General features: G+C 36.2%; 1 protein-coding gene and 1 long non-coding RNA gene across 2 annotated transcripts; both read left to right on the forward strand.

The window, feature by feature from the left end:
• Positions 1-3,308: 3,308 nt before the first annotated feature.
• LOC129927501 (uncharacterized) lies at positions 3,309-7,310 on the forward strand. The gene is made up of 3 exons (XM_056037097.1): positions 3,309-3,818; positions 5,637-5,843; positions 6,852-7,310. The coding sequence occupies exons 1-3, from the start codon at positions 3,478-3,480 to the stop codon at positions 7,168-7,170; spliced, it is 867 nt and encodes a 288-aa protein (XP_055893072.1). The 5' UTR covers positions 3,309-3,477; the 3' UTR covers positions 7,171-7,310.
• A 10,965-nt stretch (positions 7,311-18,275) lies between these two features.
• Positions 18,276-19,809, forward strand: LOC129927222 (uncharacterized). The gene is made up of 2 exons (XR_008778834.1): positions 18,276-18,429; positions 19,675-19,809. It is a non-coding gene; the product is annotated as an uncharacterized LOC129927222 (long non-coding RNA).
• The last annotated feature ends 368 nt before the right edge of the window (positions 19,810-20,177 follow it).

Below are 20,177 nucleotides of genomic sequence, written 5' to 3' on the forward strand. Positions count from 1 at the left end.
GAGAGATGAGAACAATTAGAATACTTATGATCTTGTCACTAATAACTTATCTCTTGACGGCCATTCTTCAATTTATCTTTAATAATCGTTCTTTCTTCAATATGGGCACGTTTGTAATTTTTTTTAGTTTTCATTAAACGCCGACTTAAACCATTCTCTGGAGCCTGTTCATATCATCTTTATAGGCTTTGTTTTAATCCCCCGTTATGACATTACCTTTTTTAAATTGTGGCACTGAAGAAGGTCCAGGGAAAAATATGCAACACTTGGCAAGAAATGACAAACCATGTACAGCAATAGGAATCAATGGATTGTCTTCTGTATCTACATACTGTCTTTCATATTGATTTAGATCAGTGGTTCCCAAACATTTTTGTCTCGTAGACCCCTTGCCATGTTTTCTGGTGTTCGGTAGACCCCTGCTTAACTTGGAAATTTTGGCAAATTCATCAACATTTTTTAAAACAAATTTCTTACTGTAGTGAGTTTAAAAGTGAAAAAGTCAATTAAAACTACTTGGTACGTTATAGAGATCTCTCTCTTTATTGATAACATTTAAATTTAAACCAATTAAAATAACAATGAATGTGTATTACTGGAATCAACAACAAACACACTGGAAATGTTTTTTTTTTTTGCAGGTTTACCCTACGTTGCTATGGATATTATGTTTCATATAGGATTTGTTGTTCTATGAAGTAGTCCTTCCAAAATTAAATATTAATTAATTAATTAATTAATTTGCCTTAAAAATCATTGTAAAAGGTTTTTGGCAAAGGGCAGTTTCTCGTTTATTTCTTTATCTTTCACGTGTGACTCAAATATTGAATCTGAGGAACTATATTCATTATCAGGAGAAGGGGCGAAGGCGAGTAACTAAAGCCTAAACCATAAGCTTCGAGCAGGAAGTCCTTGGCTACCCACCTAGCAGAAGGAAAACTGAATTCAAAAATCTGCTGCCTTGCAACTAGACCTAAACACGGAAAAGGTTTCTAGGGTCAACCCTGAGGAAAAATAAGGAGACGGCGACCATTAGGCAGTTTGTAGCACACAGCGCTACACTTTGTCATACCTGTGACGCCGCTGATTCCAAACTGTATATATGTCGTTTGCAAAGAATTGCATTATAAGCTTTTCATTCTATAGGCCTCACTCATGCCATCGATCTGGCCTTGAACTGTATTGTTGCTTAAAAAAAACTATTGTAATAATATCAGATGGTTTTTAAACTACAACGGCTGGTAAAATCAATGTTTGACCCATGCTATTTTCGGTATTTTGCTATAAATAAAGAGATCTTGTAAGACGCTCACAACCCATTATCTTCTCTACATGATGTCGAAATTTTGTGGGTCTATTCTGAACTTTATCTTTGAGTGTTTGAATGAAAGTTTTAAGCAAACGCTTGTTTGAAAAGGAAGGAATGAATTCCAATTTTAAATAATCAACGCTGTACAATCTACATTTCTGTTTGTTAAACATTAGTTACATGTAGACAGAATTAATCTATTCAAATAAGTATTGAATTTAAATACAATAATTTTTTCGTTTGATTAGCAGGATACAAATTTAAAGGATAAACAAAGCTACAAATCATATATTAGTGCATGAAATAATTACATTAATGGAATGTGAAAATTAAAGACACGACCTGCTTAAATGTAATCCATTATCGTAGACCCACGTGGACATCTCATAGACCCCCAATTTATTTTTTCACTTTCGTAGACCCCTTGGAAGTCGTCGTAGACCCCTGGGGGTCTATATAGACCACTTTGGGAATCACTGATTTAGATAAACACGCAAAATTAATTTTTACATTAGCTTTATTTCTATAGATGTTACATTTTTTATATTTTTTAATAACATTAAATTATATTTTTATTTAATGTGTCACACTTTTTGTCGTCTAAATAACATTCAATACATGAAATATTGTTAATATCATACTTTTCAAACTTATTTGTGGAATCAGAGTATGAAATGACCAGGGGATGAAATGGCATGAGATGAAGTGACCGGGGATGAAGTGATCAAAGATGAAATGACCGTGGATGAAGTGACTGGGGATGAAGTGACCAGGGATGAAGTGACCGGGAACTGAAGATACTGTCTAGCTATATTTTAGATGAAAGAAATAGAGTTCATGTACATTTAATCTTAATTTCCTTTTCAAATTATTTAATTTGTAGTTCACAAAAAGTATACCTTTGAGTTTGGGCAGGGTAAGACCCTTAGTAGCCCTAAAAACACAAAGTGACCAAAACTTCTTCTTTATCGGAAAGCTTAGCACATTCTGAAAATTTAGCGGAACACTCTGCTTATTTTTTTAGAGAGATGAAGTCACTTGGTGGACTACTAGCTATTATTGCAGTAGTTCGTAGAACACATATTTAGACCTCGCGGAACAGTTTGGGAACCACTGAGTTACAAGAGTAGTAATGTAAGACATGTTATTCTCCAATGCACAAAAAAGACCAGGGTCAGGTGAACTCAGGGGCGCCCTAGAAATCCCGATACAAGTTTTACAAACTTTATAAAAAAGCTAGCTGATCAAAATTTCCGTATGATTTCCAACGACAACACCGAAGAATCCATTTATGAAAATCCCTCATACCTCGTTACAAAAGAATTTTTTATCAAAAATGAATTTGTATGAAAATCATAATCGATTTATGCTTTAATATCGATTATTAGCTAGCAACAATGCATAAGAAAAAGATCACAAAAAACGTGTATTATCAACACCATTAATGTTTCAACAACAAAAAGAATTTGAAAAGAGTTGTAAATTTTTTTTTGTCAACTAAACTGCTTTGTTTCGTTGCTTTGTTTTGTTGCTTTGTTTCGTTGCTTTGTTTTGTTGCTTTGTTTCGTTGACTTAAACGCACATTTCACTTTTTCATTCCTTTCAGTGATGCAGTCATTTTAAAACATGATTAAATTCTAATCTGCGCTTAGGAGAAGTGAAATCCATAACTTTTGTTATAAATATTGAGAACAAGTGTTCTCAAATTATTTTAGATATTGTTGAACTAATGCTGTTCATGTGGAACCAAATATTACATTTAAAAGTTATAAATGTGAAGGGAAAAAATGTGTCCAGTAAATGGTTTAATTCATTTGTCAAGTATAAGCATATTTAATAAATCTAATTTTTAAAAAACAAAAAGTTGATGTTGTCACTGTATCATCAGAAAATAATTGAGAACCACTGGTTATGCTTAGAATTAGAGAATATAAAGAGAAATATGAAGCTCAATGTTAAATGCTTATACCCAACATTAGCGGTTTAGTGTCAAGGTGTATGTTCCAAATATTTATCAACAGCATTTTGGTTTCTTATTTGGTATCCAATAAATTGTGTTTTCTATTATTTTTTTTTGGCAATCGCTAGCTACTAGTAGTACATAAAAAATACTATTTAAAATTTGTGGTTAAAAGTGGACATTTTTAAAATAAGATCATTCGCACCCGATGTTCACTTGGACGTCATTGTCCGATTTTATGGAACCAATCATTGCCTATATTTTTCTGACGGACATAATCCTGGTCAACGCTGGACTCTACAACGCCGCTCTCTTCAAACCAGCGATACAAAGCTCAGACTATCAGTCTTGCTACTTCATTCAGGAAGTTTATGGAAACGCAGTTAGAAGAAACTATAAGGCTTGTTACGCCTCTCTGGGAGTTGACGGAAACTCAGACAGCGATATGGCCAATGGTCACTGTCAACACACAGGTCAAGAGCTAATCCCTTGGTGGATGGTGGACTTACGTGGCCAGTTTGTGGTTGAAAAAATACAAATAACCAACAGGTACATTTGAGATCTACTTCATCATTTCATTTAAATAAAAACAACACTTTCATTTCATATAACAGAGAAATGCTGAATGTCAAATTGTAATGTAGACAAATAAAAAAAAGAAAATTATAAATAAAGTTTGTTCGGAAACAGAAACATGGTTCCCCAAAGGGGTTCACCCAGAAATATTAATATCTTCATCTCGAATATCAGAAGCTATAAAATAAAAATAAAAACTATCAACATCCACAACTTTTTTTCTGTCCATTCAAAGAGAGAAGAGATGTGTGCTTGTCAAAACACTTGCCTATATGTAACGCAAGACCGTCTGAAGGCATGATCTCACAGGGTATCGAAATATATTCATTTTGCTTTTAGCCACAATGTTAACATTTATTAACGGAGGCGCGGTGGCTGAGCGCTTGACATTCGAACCAGGGTTCCCGGGCTCGAATCCTGGGATTTTTAATTTCGGGATCTTTAGGCACATCTGAGTCCAGCAGGCTCTAATGTGTACCTTACATTTTTTGGGGAAAAGTAAAGGCGGTTTCTCGTTGTGCTGGCCACATGACACCCTCGTTGACCGTAGGCTACAGAAACAGATGACCTTTACATCATCTGACCTATAGATTACAAGGTCTAAAAGGGGAACTTTACTTTTTACTTACATTGTTAACATTTATTTGCATTCAATGTGTGTGTGTGTGTGCATTTAGTCTCCTCTTAGCTTGCTCTTTTTTCTTTTTCTGGCCACATCATTTTGTGTGTGTGTGTGCACCTTGCTTATCGCAGTGATCTCCCAACAGAAGATTGACTTGAATTAAAACGACCTTTTTCATAATGCTTCCTCCCCCCCCCCCCATATTTAGACATATTTTGGAAGGTAAGTTTTAGTATTAATTACTCCCCCCACAAGTTAGCTTAAAAATACAGTTCTTTTTTATTTGTAAAAGAGTAGGTGCCGGTACTTAGTGATTAGGTGCCGGTACTCAGTGATGGATTGCCTAACTTTTAAGTAATAATAAATTAATCATAAACGTTTAAATAGAAGAAAAGTAATACTTTTTTGCCCCACATTCCAAAAGGTGCCGGTACGCCGAACCAGTGCGTACCATCACAAAAAAGCACTTTTGAAATATAATCTCTGACTCTTCTTGACTCATCGATTCAATATCAAAATATTTTAGAAGTTTCTATTTTTCTATGATCCCACCCCAACGTTGATCTGGAAGTAGTCTCTTTACGTCTGCTGATATTTCGTTCTGTCTCTAAAACCTAGTCTTGTTTTTACTAGTCACGGCATTGTCTCTAAGTCTAACCTCCCCTATTTCCAAAACAAATAAATAATTCCTAATCGTGCCATAACAATGAGAATCCTTTTATCGGTTATAGAGCTCTTGATAGATCAGTTAGTCAGGCAGTGAATCAGTGATATTTTGCGTTTATATATTAAGTTTATGGAGGCGCGGAGGCCGAAGGATGAAGCGCTTAGCTTCCAAACCGGAAGGTCCCTGGTTCCAGTCATAGTGAAGGCTGGGAATTTTCATTTTGTGATTTTGAGTCCGTCCAGCTCTAATGGTTACCTGGCATTAGTTGGGAAAAAGTAAGACAGTTGGTCGTTGCCCTGGCCAGATGACACCATCGTTAACAGTGGGCTACAGAAACAGATGACTTTAACATCTTCTGTCCCATAGATCGCAAGCTCTGAAAGGGAAATTCTACTTTCATATTAAGCGTATGCGCAGAAATATTCTTTAATGTTATATTGGCTTGTGACCTGTCAATCGTTGTTTTTTTTTATTATTATTTATTTTATATCTGAATTTACAGGCAAGATAGTTATCAGGGACAGGAATACGCTTATCGTTTAAGGAACTTCGACATCGACATTTTTCAGAAAGATCCAAGACAACTTGGCAACTTTCCTAACGTATCAGGCCAAGTCTGCTACCATCAGACTGATCCACTAGGTCCTAGTATGTTCAACTTTACTTGCTCCGGTTCTATTGTTGGCAGATATGTGCGTCTTGTTATGAGGTAGTTCTAAATATATTTTATAGATTGATTCAAGTAATACGTGTTACATTCTAAGGGGCAAAATAAAATTCTAGTACATGTTTTTTATTTATTCATAATTTTGCTACAATTATATTGAAATAGAAACTCTTTGCTTTGCATTTTTCAATATTCATTTTTGTATTATTTAAAAAAAAAAGATTTTTAAAAAATTGGCCATTTTGAAAATTCTTTTCTTTGATGTCTTTGGAATTATTTCATTGATTTAAAGACTTAAGCCAAATTAAATGTTTACATCATTAAATAAGTCTGAAAAAGTATAACATTCAAACCAGGGTACACTGCTTGGCCAATCAGCATGCGATTTTTTTTAAAGATATACATAATGTGTCCAATTTCTTGGAAAACCGTTTTCAAAATCTAATAGCCTTTTTCTTTTTCAAACTTTCGCCTAACAGTAGGAATTAAAAAGTAAACAAAATTCTGTCTCTAATCTCTTCGATTGCGATGCGGTCCTTGTATGTGATACCTATGATATTTCTGTAGCATCTCAATTCCATTTTAAGATCGCTCAAAATCAATTTGTTAAGCCAAACTTTTATTTTAGAATTATACAAGCTAACTGAATTAATCTCATCGAAGTACTAAGGAACGCTTCTCTTATATAGTGCAGACTATAATGTCTTGCAAACACATTATGAACTAGTTCTAATTATGCTATCTTTTAGAAATGCATACACAGACTTATACCCCGCAATACTACAGTAAATGACACCAATTTAGTTAAATTCGTAATTTAAGATTAGATCAACTGCGCATTGAATGTGTACACCTGTAGCCACTATTTCAAAATATGTATAAACCATTTGTAAACATTATTAAGCTACAATCAGTGAAAATGGATATTTTAAACTTTTACCAATAAAATCAAAAGAAAAGGAAAGCACATTTGTGCATTAAAATATTTACTAAGAGTAGATGATAATAATATATTTTATTTCTCCTCCAGAATTTGTTTTTATTCTACAGGCCGAATGTCAGCGACTATTTACACATTTGTGAGATGAAAGTTCTAGTTAGTAGTTGCAGACTTGAAGAGATTAACTTTACAAGAATTCCAAATAAAAATCTAACCAGTCAGTCACTGATCACTCTGAAGTCCAGGGATTATAATTCCTGTCTTTGGGAATGTCTGCAAGTTAGGTCAACAAATTATTGCACAGCCATAACATGGGTCACATCCACAAGGTTATGTCAACTTTTCAGTGTCAACCCTAGCCTGGACCTGGCATCCACCTTAGTTTATCAGCCTGGAACACATGTTTATGTTCAGAGCAATACATTTTAAATTCATGCAGTTCAAACCTATTTTTTAAACAAATATGTGTGTTTGTGTGTATTTGTGTATTCAAAAAAACAAGATAATGAATACCAACAATGAAAGGTTGTTTCTGAATTCATAGAAAAGCCAAATAAAAGTTGATGTTATGGTATCAACACATTGTACTTGATTCAAAAAAAAAAAAAAAAAAAATCATGGTACTGCAATAGGGTGAAACATTTTTTTTCTGGAATGAGGCATATTGGAGATCACATTTAACAGAGTTATCTCCTATTTGTTTCCATTTTGATCTGCACAATCCCATTGCAGTTCTTGAAGCCCTAACATTCAGTAAGAGGGGAAAGGAAAACAAAGCGATATTTCAACATTAGGAGCCGATATAATGAAACCTAACGAACAAATGTAAGGAAATGGACAATAAAGACTATGAAAGATTTTCAAATAGATACACAAACTCAACCATATCAAGGACGCGTATAAAAAAGATCACTATTTGTAACTAAACACTAACTAATTTTTTTGACTGCAAGCGAAAGGGCTTAGAAGTTTGATTCATCCTTCTGTAACATACTTTAAAAATCATCCTTCTGTAACATACTTTAAAATCATCCTTCTGTAACATACTTTAAAAATCATCCTTCTGTAACATACTTTAAAAATCATCCTTCTGTAACATACTTTAAAATCATCCTTCTGTAACATACTTTAAAATCATCCTTCTGATGTAACATACTTTCAAATCATCCTTCTGATGTAACATACTTTCAAATCATCCTTCTGATGTAACATACTTTCAAATCATCCTTCTGATGTAACATACTTTCAAATCATCCTTCTGCTGTAACATACTTTCAAATCATCCTTCTGATGTAACATACTTTCAAATCATCCTTCTGATGTAACATACTTTCAAATCATCCTTCTGATGTAACATACTTTCAAATCATCCTTCTGTAACATACTTTTATCTAGAATGGAACTACAAACGTGCTAGTATAACATGATGCTTAAATTGAGGTCTGATAAGGTTTTAGATTTATGCTCTTAGGTAAAACTAAAATGGGATTATTGTTATGATGTAGAATTATTCTAAATACCTTTTTTTTGTTTTAGACACTCACTCAAGTGAAGAGTTGTTCTCAGAGATTGGTTTGATAATTTTCTTTCATGAAAGTCTTATTTCAACTCTACACTTCTTAATGTTTTGGGTTTCGGTTATTTTTTAATTCAGCCTCCATTCCAGGTTCATAGTGATTGAAGGGGAGACAATTTTATCTATGCATAAATTTCGAATTGTTGTCAGGATATTTTCATTGTTTCCACCTTTAAAAAAAAAATATAATGACTAGTTAGTTCTAAGAAATGCATGTTGTTTCTCAAACACCGGAGTAAACGGGTGAAAACAAAATTCACTATTTTTAGCAAGCTCTGTCTGTCTGTCTGTCTGTCCGTCAGTATCATCAAATGACTCAGTATGTCTAGTATAATAAGTCAGTATGTCTGAGATCATTAAAAATAGATATAATGTCCAGTATCATAAGAATAGTCAATTACTCTAGTATCATAAGAATAGTCAATTTGTCCAGTATCATAAGAATAGTCAATTTGTCCAGTATCATAAGAATAGTCAATTTGTCCAGTATAATAAGAATAGTCAATTTGTCCAGTATCATAAGAATAGTTAATTTGTACAGTATCATAAGAATAGTCAATTTGTCCAGTATCATAAGAATAGTCAATTTGTCCACTATCATAAGAATAGTCAATTTGTCCAGTATCATAAGAATAGTCAATTTGTCCAGTATCATAAGAATAGTCAATTTGTCCAGTATCATAAGAACAGTCAATTTGTCCAGTATCATAAGAATACTCAATTTGTCCAGTATCATAAGAATACTCAATTTGTCCAGTATCATAAGAATAGTCAATTTGTCCAGTATAATAAGAACAGTCAATTTGTCCAGTATCATAAGAATAGTCAATTAGTCCAGTATAATAAGAACAGTCAATTTGTCCAGTATCATAAGAACAGTCAATTTGTCCAGTATCATAAGAATAGTCAATTTGTCCAGTATCATAAGAATAGTCAACTTGTCCAGTATCATAAGAATAGTCAATTTGTCCAGTATCATAAGAATAGTCAATTTGTCCACTATCATAAGAATAGTCAATTTGTCCAGTATCATAAGAATAGTCAATTTGTCCAGTATTATAGAATAGTTCAGGATAATCCGTCGCCAATGTTACGCCCCATGAACGTCAAGATACACAATGCTTATCGTGTAAGGAAGAGTACCAGCATGGTCCAGCAGACATGGGGGAAGGTCAATGTGTACAACTTTATCTCGAGGACCCGTTCTCAAAACAAAGTGTTTTTAAACAAGATGGAAATATGTTTTCAGCCGTACAGCTGGCAGCTTGGAGCTACGTCAGTTGTAAACATGTTTGTCGTAAAATTATCTTCAGATATAGCCTGCATCTTTTTTTTTTATCAATTAATTGTTAGACATAAAATCTAATTACTTTTTGTATGAACTTTACCACGGGAACATATGTCAGTGAAACATGAATTAAAAAAATAGCAGAAAAAAAGAATAAATAATTTAACATAAATGTTTTTTAAAAAAACTTTCTAATGTAATGTGCTACTATTATTATCATGATTATTAATAATTGGAATTGAATTAATTTTCATTCTTAGGCACTGCCTGGGGTCGGACGTTGAAGGAAAACAGTGTCCACTGAGAAACATTTTGATGATGTGGCAGTCTGCTGTCTGAAGCAGTACTGCCATTTGACAGGTACCGGTGATAAGGATCCTTTTTGGTATGCCCCGGGCTTCGAATATGTCTGCGAAGTCAGTTGCCATTATCTCCTAGGTTTATATAACAACATTGTGCATTGCTATTTTAAATATGAAGCAATGTTGTGTTGTTTTTTGTAAATAATAATAATAATAATAATAATAATAATAATAATCTTTATTATCCGTAAGGAAATTTGTCTTACAATTTGTGCATTACACCAAACAAAAAACATTATAACTATAAGAAACCAAAGTGTACATTCACACCAGACTCACTCATAATTTACATGTGACAAAGTTTATACCAGATTGTTCTTATTTAATGATTTGATTGCCAGGGGAACAAAAGAGTGTTTGTGTCTGTTTGTCTTTGCTATCGGTGTCTTGTATCTCTTTTGTGATGGTAAAATCACAAAATCCTGACACAAAGGGTGATTTTTTATTTCGAGGATCTTGTTAGCTTTTTTATAGATGTTTGTCTCAAACAACTGACCAAATGGGGTTTGTTTTTTGCCAATGATTTTGCCAGCAGCATTTAGGATTCTATAAAGTTTATTCCTATTTTTAATGCTCAGATTGCCATACCAGGCAGTGATATTGAAACTTAAAATATTGCAGATGTGAGCGTGATAAAACATAGCCAAGGCCTTTTCGCTAACATTAAACGAGGACAGTTTTCTTAGTAGTCGTAATCTTTGCTGCCCTTTTTTGCTGATATTTTTGCATGATCTTATCACTTGTCTCACTACGCCATGATCCTATCACTTGTCTCACTACACCATGATCTTATCACTTGTCTCACTACGCCATGATCCTATCACTTGTCTCACTACGCCATGATCTTATCACTTGTCTCACTACGCCATGATCCTATCACTTGTCTCACTACGCCATGATCTTATCACTTGTCTCACTACGCCATGATCCTATCACTTGTCTCACTACGCCATGATCCTATCACTTGTCTCACTACGCCATGATCCTATCACTTGTCTCACTACGCCATGATCTTATCACTTGTCTCACTACGCCATGATCCTATCACTTCCAAAGACGCTTTATTTCTAAAGGAAGGTTATAATTATTATGTGATAACAAAAGATTATTTTTTCTCTGGCACTGCCAGGGTCAAGTTTCGTTAAAGAGAAACAAAATTCAGTGTAGTCCATTTATCAGTGTCCACTGATAAATTTTCTGGTGATGTTGCAGGTCTGCAGCAACACTGCCCTCTGACAGGCAACGAGAATGTTCTTTGGAAAGTGTCTGTGAGGTCAGTTGTTATTATCCCCGCGATTGATATAACAATGGGTTATGGTGTTATTTAGATAACTTCCATAACGCCTAATCTCAAAGCCTAGTTTCCCATATTTTCACTGTTTTTCAATTACAATTTTTCTTATATCATGAGACAGTGATACGACGATGTCAATAATGGTAGCGTTTTTTAAAATCAATAAACAGCAGACAAGAGCGATTAAAATCTACCGTTTTGTCAGTCAAAGTAAAATAGGACTATCCCAATATAATAAGTGATCAGTAGACTCGAAAACCTCTTGTGGCGAGTATTTGTAATAAGGAGATGTATCATTATTGATCAAATTATTTGTCATTAAGTGTTGTATTAATTTTGCAACTTGGCGACCTAGGTAGGCAGATGACTCACCCGAATTTCCACATTTTCGGCATTGGTCAACAGCATTGAGTTTTAGGATTACAATTATTATTATTGTTATTACTACTATTATTATTATTAATAGACCACTCTTCACATTACCATTGATAATTGGTATTAAACCTATCTTTGATGGAAATAATTAAAAATTAAGTGTATCTGTATCAATCAGTTTGGATAAACCATTGAATTACGTTCATAATAAATCTGTGCAATTAAAAATATTTTGACCAATTGTTTTTGTTTAGCACAATTTCATGCTTTTAGCTTTCTCACTATGCCATGATCCTATCACTTGTCTCACTACGCCATGATCCTATCACTTGTCTCACTACGCCATGATCCTATCACTTGTCTCACTACGCCATGATCCTATCACTTGTCTCACTACACCATGATCTTATCACTTGTCTCACTACGCCATGATCCTATCACTTGTCTCACTACGCCATGATCCTATCACTTGTCTCACTACGCCATGATCTTATCACTTGTCTCACTACGCCATGATCCTATCACTTGTCTCACTACACCATGATCTTATCACTTGTCTCACTACGCCATGATCCTATCACTTGTCTCACTACGCCATGATCTTATCACTTGTCTCACTACGCCATGATCCTATCACTTGTCTCACTACGCCATGATCTTATCACTTGTCTCACTACACCATGATCTTATCACTTGTCTCACTACGCCATGATCCTATCACTTGTCTCACTACGCCATGATCCTATCACTTGTCTCACTACGCCATGATCTTATCACTTGTCTCACTACGCCATGATCCTATCACTTGTCTCACTACACCATGATCTTATCACTTGTCTCACTACGCCATGATCCTATCACTTGTCTCACTACGCCATGATCTTATCACTTGTCTCACTACGCCATGATCCTATCACTTGTCTCACTACGCCATGATCTTATCACTTGTCTCACTACGCCATGATCCTATCACTTGTCTCACTACGCCATGATCCTATCACTTGTCTCACTACGCCATGATCCTATCACTTGTCTCACTACGCCATGATCTTATCACTTGTCTCACTACGCCATGATCCTATCACTTGTCTCACTACGCCATGATCCTATCACTTGTCTCACTACGCCATGATCCTATCACTTGTCTCACTACGCCATGATCCTATCACTTGTCTCACTACGCCATGATCCTATCACTTGTCTCACTTCGCCATGATCTTATCACTTGTCTCACTACGCCATGATCCTATCACTTGTCTCACTACGCCATGATCCTATCACTTGTCTCACTACGCCATGATCCTATCACTTGTCTCACTACGCCATGATCCTATCACTTGTCTCACTACGCCATGATCCTATCACTTGTCTCACTACGCCATGATCTTATCACTTGTCTCACTACGCCATGATCCTATCACTTGTCTCACTACGCCATGATCCTATCACTTGTCTCACTACGCCATGATCCTATCACTTGTCTCACTACGCCATGATCTTATCACTTGTCTCACTACGCCATGATCCTATCACTTGTCTCACTACGCCATGATCTTATCACTTGTCTCACTACGCCATGATCCTATCACTTGTCTCACTACGCCATGATCTTATCACTTGTCTCACTACGCCATGATCCTATCACTTGTCTCTCTACGCCATGATCCTATCACTTGTCTCACTACGCCATGATCCTATCACTTGTCTCGCTACGCCATGATCCTATCACTTGTCTCACTACACCATGATCCTATCACTTGTCTCACTACGCCATGATCCTATCACTTGTCTCACTACGCCATGATCCTATCACTTGTCTCACTACGCCATGATCCTATCACTTGTCTCACTACGCCATGATCTTATCACTTGTCTCACTACACCATGATCTTATCACTTGTCTCACTACGCCATGATCCTATCACTTGTCTCACTACGCCATGATCCTATCACTTGTCTCACTACGCCATGATCTTATCACTTGTCTCACTACACCATGATCTTATCACTTGTCTCACTACGCCATGATCCTATCACTTGTCTCACTACGCCATGATCTTATCACTTGTCTCACTACGCCATGATCCTATCACTTGTCTCACTACACCATGATCTTATCACTTGTCTCACTACGCCATGATCCTATCACTTGTCTCACTACGCCATGATCTTATCACTTGTCTCACTACGCCATGATCCTATCACTTGTCTCACTACGCCATGATCTTATCACTTGTCTCACTACGCCATGATCCTATCACTTGTCTCACTACGCCATGATCCTATCACTTGTCTCACTACGCCATGATCATATCACTTGTCTCACTACGCCATGATCTTATCACTTGTCTCACTACGCCATGATCCTATCACTTGTCTCACTACGCCATGATCTTATCACTTGTCTCACTACACCATGATCTTATCACTTGTCTCACTACGCCATGATCCTATCACTTGTCTCACTACGCCATGATCTTATCACTTGTCTCACTACGCCATGATCCTATCACTTGTCTCACTACACCATGATCTTATCACTTGTCTCACTACGCCATGATCCTATCACTTGTCTCACTACGCCATGATCTTATCACTTGTCTCACTACGCCATGATCCTATCACTTGTCTCACTACGCCATGATCTTATCACTTGTCTCACTACGCCATGATCCTATCACTTGTCTCACTACGCCATGATCCTATCACTTGTCTCACTACGCCATGATCATATCACTTGTCTCACTACGCCATGATCTTATCACTTGTCTCACTACGCCATGATCTTATCACTTGTCTCACTACGCCATGATCCTATCACTTGTCTCACTACGCCATGATCCTATCACTTGTCTCACTACGCCATGATCCTATCACTTGTCTCACTACGCCATGATCCTATCACTTGTCTCACTTCGCCATGATCTTATCACTTGTCTCACTACGCCATGATCCTATCACTTGTCTCACTACGCCATGATCCTATCACTTGTCTCACTACGCCATGATCCTATCACTTGTCTCACTACGCCATGATCCTATCACTTGTCTCACTACGCCATGATCCTATCACTTGTCTCACTACGCCATGATCCTATCACTTGTCTCACTACGCCATGATCCTATCACTTGTCTCACTACGCCATGATCCTATCACTTGTCTCACTACGCCATGATCCTATCACTTGTCTCACTTCGCCATGATCTTATCACTTGTCTCACTACGCCATGATCCTATCACTTGTCTCACTACGCCATGATCCTATCACTTGTCTCACTACGCCATGATCCTATCACTTGTCTCACTACGCCATGATCCTATCACTTGTCTCACTTCGCCATGATCTTATCACTTGTCTCACTACGCCATGATCCTATCACTTGTCTCACTACGCCATGATCCTATCACTTGTCTCACTACGCCATGATCCTATCACTTGTCTCACTACGCCATGATCCTATCACTTGTCTCACTACGCCATGATCCTATCACTTATCTGGGCCAGTTGGAAATGGGTGGAGGGAAAAAGAAGGGATATCTGGGCATCGCTTTTTAAATGTATCTAAAAAAAGTGAGCGACCTGAATTCAAGCTAGTGGGCTAAACCCTGCTCCAACATCTCAAGCCAACACGGTAACAATTATTCTAGAGAACAGCTTATGAGCATGGAGAATTGTATAGTTATCTTTTTTCCTGTTTCATTTTTGGTGTTCGCTAAGCCTCAGACGACGAAATATAAAGGAGACTAATTCAGCTTATACCACCACTTCAGTCAAGTACAATTTCTTTCCCTTGTTCGAGATACCAAACAAAATAATTAATTACCAATTGTTAATGAACTAATTGTTTAATTTTTTAGTGATTCTTGTGTTGTTAGTTAAAGCATGATTGGTACAAAATTTTAGCTTGATCCGAGATTGGGTGTTGGAGAAATAATAGTGTACAAACATTTTACCAGAAAGACTAAATGAGTTGATATAAGCTTTGTAAAAAACACAAAAATCTAGTTTTATACTGGTTCAAAATATCTTCACCTTCACACCTTAACCTATCCCTTAGACTGTTGGACCGTTGGGGCACCACACAAGATTTGTCAACCATCTTTCTCCATTCCTCTTTGTCTTTTACCTTGGATAGAACCTCTTTCAATGACAGGTCCGTACTTTCTGTTATGTTGCCTTCCCATCGCTTTCTCTGTCTTCCTCTTCTTCTTTTCCTCGTACTGTTTCCTGAAGGAAAAGTTAAGCACATCTAGTCCTACATCGAATTCACTCTTCCCTGTACCATAAATCTCAACCTGATCAAAAACTTAAGCAAAATATTTTAGCAACATATATTTTTATTCATAGAACACTCACACATGGGTAGCGTGTTAACAGCTGAATTCAATATATAGAGACGTTAATAAATTCCGAAAATTCTTTCTTTCTTTCTTTATTTTTTTTTACATTCAAAATAGAATAAATTTTATAAAATAGATGTAGACCTTTGAGTTCGAATTCCGGTAAAAACTGGGATATTAAACATATGGCTTCTCTACTGGATGCCTGACATTAGATGGAAAAAGTAAATGCAGTTGGTCATTTGCTGGCCACATGACACCTTCGTTAACCGTTGGCCACAGAAACAGATGATCTTTACATCATGCCCTATAGATCGCTAGGTCTGAACGGGCAACTTACTTCTTGGGGCACCCCGAGTCTAACCAACCCTGATGAGTGACTCACATACGTTGGCGAAAGAAGGCGGTTACTGACTTCATGACTCTATCGGCTACAGAAGAGCTGTACATCCTCTTACCCCATAGATTGCAAGGTCCTAAAAGGTATTTTTGTTTGTTTTACAAATTGTATCATCATCCTCTTTATCAAACTCCCTGAGAGTGAGGACTCGAGAGAGTGAAATTCTCTCCGTCATAAAACTTTGGACAAAAGTGCAGTTGAGGGCAACGGAGGCATGTTACCTCCAGGGCTTTTCGAAATGAAATGTACAAAGTTTTTGACAGTAAAAAATAAAATTAGGCTTGGTTTCTTCTTCCCTGCCCACTGCGGAGAAAACCGTGGTTTAAATTTTGTCTGAAGCGTGCTAAAGCACTAAAAGGCAAAAGTGTGTTGAGTCCTTAGTAGCCTCCACCACAAGCTTTTTGAGCATTGCCCAGGCTCCCAGAATTCAGTTGCATTCATAAAATTATTAAGACCAAACTGTTCAAAACTTCACAATATTTAAAAGACTATCATGTTTATGTCGAAGACCATGTTCGCTAAGCAAGTAATACACACAATGTCTACACAACACACATTTAGTGAACACATCGTTACAGACGAGTTACAAGCGCAGGTAAACATAAGAACGACAGCCGATACCCTAGAGCATCTCAATTAATTTCTCATTATTATTGACTTTGTCTTACACGTGGTTAAGAGCCATTGATTGAACTGATAAAAAAAAACATGCTGCCTATAAAAGATGTTGCAAAGTTTGTGAGAAACAGTTTGAATCTGTTCGTACATTTTGGTAAGAATTTCATTCATATACTTTATTATTGTTTATAACTTATTGATGTTTTATATATATATATATATATATATATATACATAAACTTCAAGCAATGGCTTATTTTGGGATGACTTTTACGACAAAAATTAGCTAAATGTGACAAATCACATTCTTTGTAGAAATTTCATCTGCGATTATGTTGTATAACTTCTACTTAATTAGGTTAGACTTTTAGTGAGTTCATAGGTCATTGTTACAGAATAGAATCAGAATATTTTAATAGTCTTCTGCACTTGTCTTCAATAATGGCTTTCCTTTGGGCCTCACAGCCCCTTGTGAGAGTTCTCCAACTATCTCTTTCAGAGGCCAACTTAAATACACCGCCGTAGGGCAACTGCCTTGTCTGCACGAAAATTTGCACCTCGCAACTGGGTTTGCGTAGTCATGTGTACCACTACATTCATCCCTAATCTTCGGAATGGAAGACATTTTCATTATTTTAAAATCCAGCACTAGTGATAACCCAAATCGTATAACTTAAGTTCCCCTTTCAGACCTTGTGGTCTATAGGGCAGATGATGTACGGCTAATGAGGGTGTGATGTGACCAGCACAACGACCAACCGCTTTTACTTTTCCCCAACCAATAGTCAGCTACCTATTAGAACTGGGTGAACTCAGAGGCGCCCTAAAGATACCGAAATTAAATATCCTAGTCTTCACCAAGATTCGAAATCAGTATCACCGCTTCGGAAGCAAAACGCTTTACCTCTCAACCACCGCGTTTCCTCATATAACTATAAACTATATATATATCTTTGGAAGAAAAAAAATATACATAAAACACTGTACTGCCTCCATCCTGCGCAGCGTATTTTTAAAGTGATAATTGGCTCGCGTAGGCCAATACCCCTATTTACAGTACATACCGTCCACAGTGACACAGGAGTCTGAGACAATGGTTATGTCTGCGTTGGATGTGACAAAATATGTAGGTGCAGCTGGATCACGTTGCCACGTAAAATACTGCACTCCTCGTTAATCTTAAGACTTGAAGGCAAGCTTCGTAGAGTCTTTTTCTTTGGAGGCTAAATTGAGTAATAATAAAATGAACTTAAGTAACACTTTCTTTCATTAATTAGCTAGAATGAATGCTGTCTTTATACTCCTGATGCTTTGCTGCATGTACATCATGGCTGCTGGAGATCAGAGCCAAAATGAATTAGACGTTTTCTATAATAATGACAATGAAAAGGAGTTGACGGAAAGAATTTATTGGTGTGTGTAGTCTTAAGAAGGTAAATATGTCTATAGGTTTGGACTTCAAAGTCTGTGTGTGTCTGTGTGCATTTCGTGTATTTCTTTTAAAAGGAACAAGTGTGCTTTTTTTCAAGAAATTTGAACTTCAAGGAATGAGTGTGTGAAAAACAAAGCATATGTGTTTATTTCAAAAGATGTGTGTGCACAAAACATCCAAGCACGTGTATAGGCATGAAAGTATGTGTGTACTTCATTTCAACTCAATGCGTGGTGTCCCGCATGGTTGGGCGACGTGAACAGGGCCGGCCACTGCAACCTATGCGAACGCAATGGGGTTCGCACCTTCATAGGCCTCGTGCTAATTCTAGATGTAAATTATTAAATTAAACCATTTTAACTTGAAATCTCCTGAAATATAGACAAAACTTTCATTCAAAATGGAAAAGCAATTAAAAAAACGGCATTATATGATACCTGTAACATTGGCATCTGGTAAAAGAAGCTTCTCGCTCCTCAAACTAATCAAGAATTACTTGAGCTCAACAATTCACGAAGATAGATTGAAACATTTGGCAATTTTTGCTATTGCGCGTGATCTATGTAGGAAACAGAATTTTGATGATATACTGTATGACTTCATTACAAGGCTCGTGTAGTAAAGTAAATTGGATCGTCATTTTGTACTTAGTAAAGAATGAATAAAATGTATTATCCTTATCCCTACCCAGACTGGGCCTCGCGCAATCCTTTTCGCATAGTGCCCCCAAATTGTTAGGGCCGGCCCTGGACCTAGAGACTAGTTCTCTCGCCCTCTTTTTGTTTTTCTGAGCCGCGCTCTCTGTCGCCGCGAAAGTTACTTGGTGTTACTCTAGTCGGACTTGCAGAAATAAAAGTTATCTTTCCATGACTTTTTCATCGTGGTTTAGAGGGTCGGCGTGCGTGGTGTCCCGCATGGTTTGGCGAGGAAGAGAATTATAGGCCTATATATATAAAGTCAGGCTGTCAAAGGTATATCATTTGTAGTGCTGCTACATTTTTAAATGTGAAAATTGTGTTTATCCTACAGTCCTACAACATTATCAAGACTAAATACATTTATCCCCATGAGCGTCTTCCACTGAATGTCTCTACAAGTGAATAAACGTTTTCTTTTTTCCTCTTAACATCTTCATGTCTTTTTTATTAACACTCTTTTTTTTGGGTTTAAACATTGTAAAGTTTTGGTTTGTAAAATAAAAGTTTTGGTTTATTAAACAAATATTTTTTCTCACTCTTGTTTACAGGTGGATGTTATTAAAGTGTCAAGATCATCTAGTAGATCTCGGTGACTAATAGTATCGTCTATTGTATTGTTTTCCTGCTAGTCAGACAGAGGCGATGTAAAAACAATTTAAATACAATAAAAAGCTTTACGTTTATTTACAAAGTTTATATCAACTGTGTGTCTGTCTGTCTGTCTGTTTAAAATTTCGAACAATTATTCATTGACATTGGCAAGACATGAATCAATAAAAAGAGTAACCTATTAGTCAATTATTTACTGGTAATTAATTATTTTATTTGATACCTACAAGGGAAAATAACCCTACAGTATACAATAATGTGGCTAAATTTGTTTGTATTAGTCCCACTAAATAATTGTTAACGCTATATCTGCCTCACTCTTTCTCTGATCAAGTTGATACTGGTATTTAAACACTTTTTTATTGTAGCTAACAAAACATGAATCAATAATAAAAATTAGTAATTAGTCAATTAATTATTTTTATTTAATTATTTTGTTCGA

The sequence above is a fragment of the Biomphalaria glabrata genome, chromosome 7 (assembly GCF_947242115.1).
Source record: "Biomphalaria glabrata chromosome 7, xgBioGlab47.1, whole genome shotgun sequence".
NCBI classification, from domain to species: domain Eukaryota; kingdom Metazoa; phylum Mollusca; class Gastropoda; family Planorbidae; genus Biomphalaria; species Biomphalaria glabrata.

What these genes read in the sequence shown, in the direction of transcription:
- LOC129927501 (XM_056037097.1), top strand. Translation starts at nt 3,478, where the DNA reads ATGTTCACTTGGACGTCATTGTCCGATTTTATGGAACCAATCATTGCC. An exon ending in AAAATACAAATAACCAACAG is followed by an intron (nt 3,819 to 5,636) that starts GTACATTTGAGA and finishes CTGAATTTACAG; the next exon opens with GCAAGATAGTTATCAGGGAC. An exon ending in TATGTGCGTCTTGTTATGAG is followed by an intron (nt 5,844 to 6,851) that starts GTAGTTCTAAAT and finishes TTTATTCTACAG; the next exon opens with GCCGAATGTCAGCGACTATT.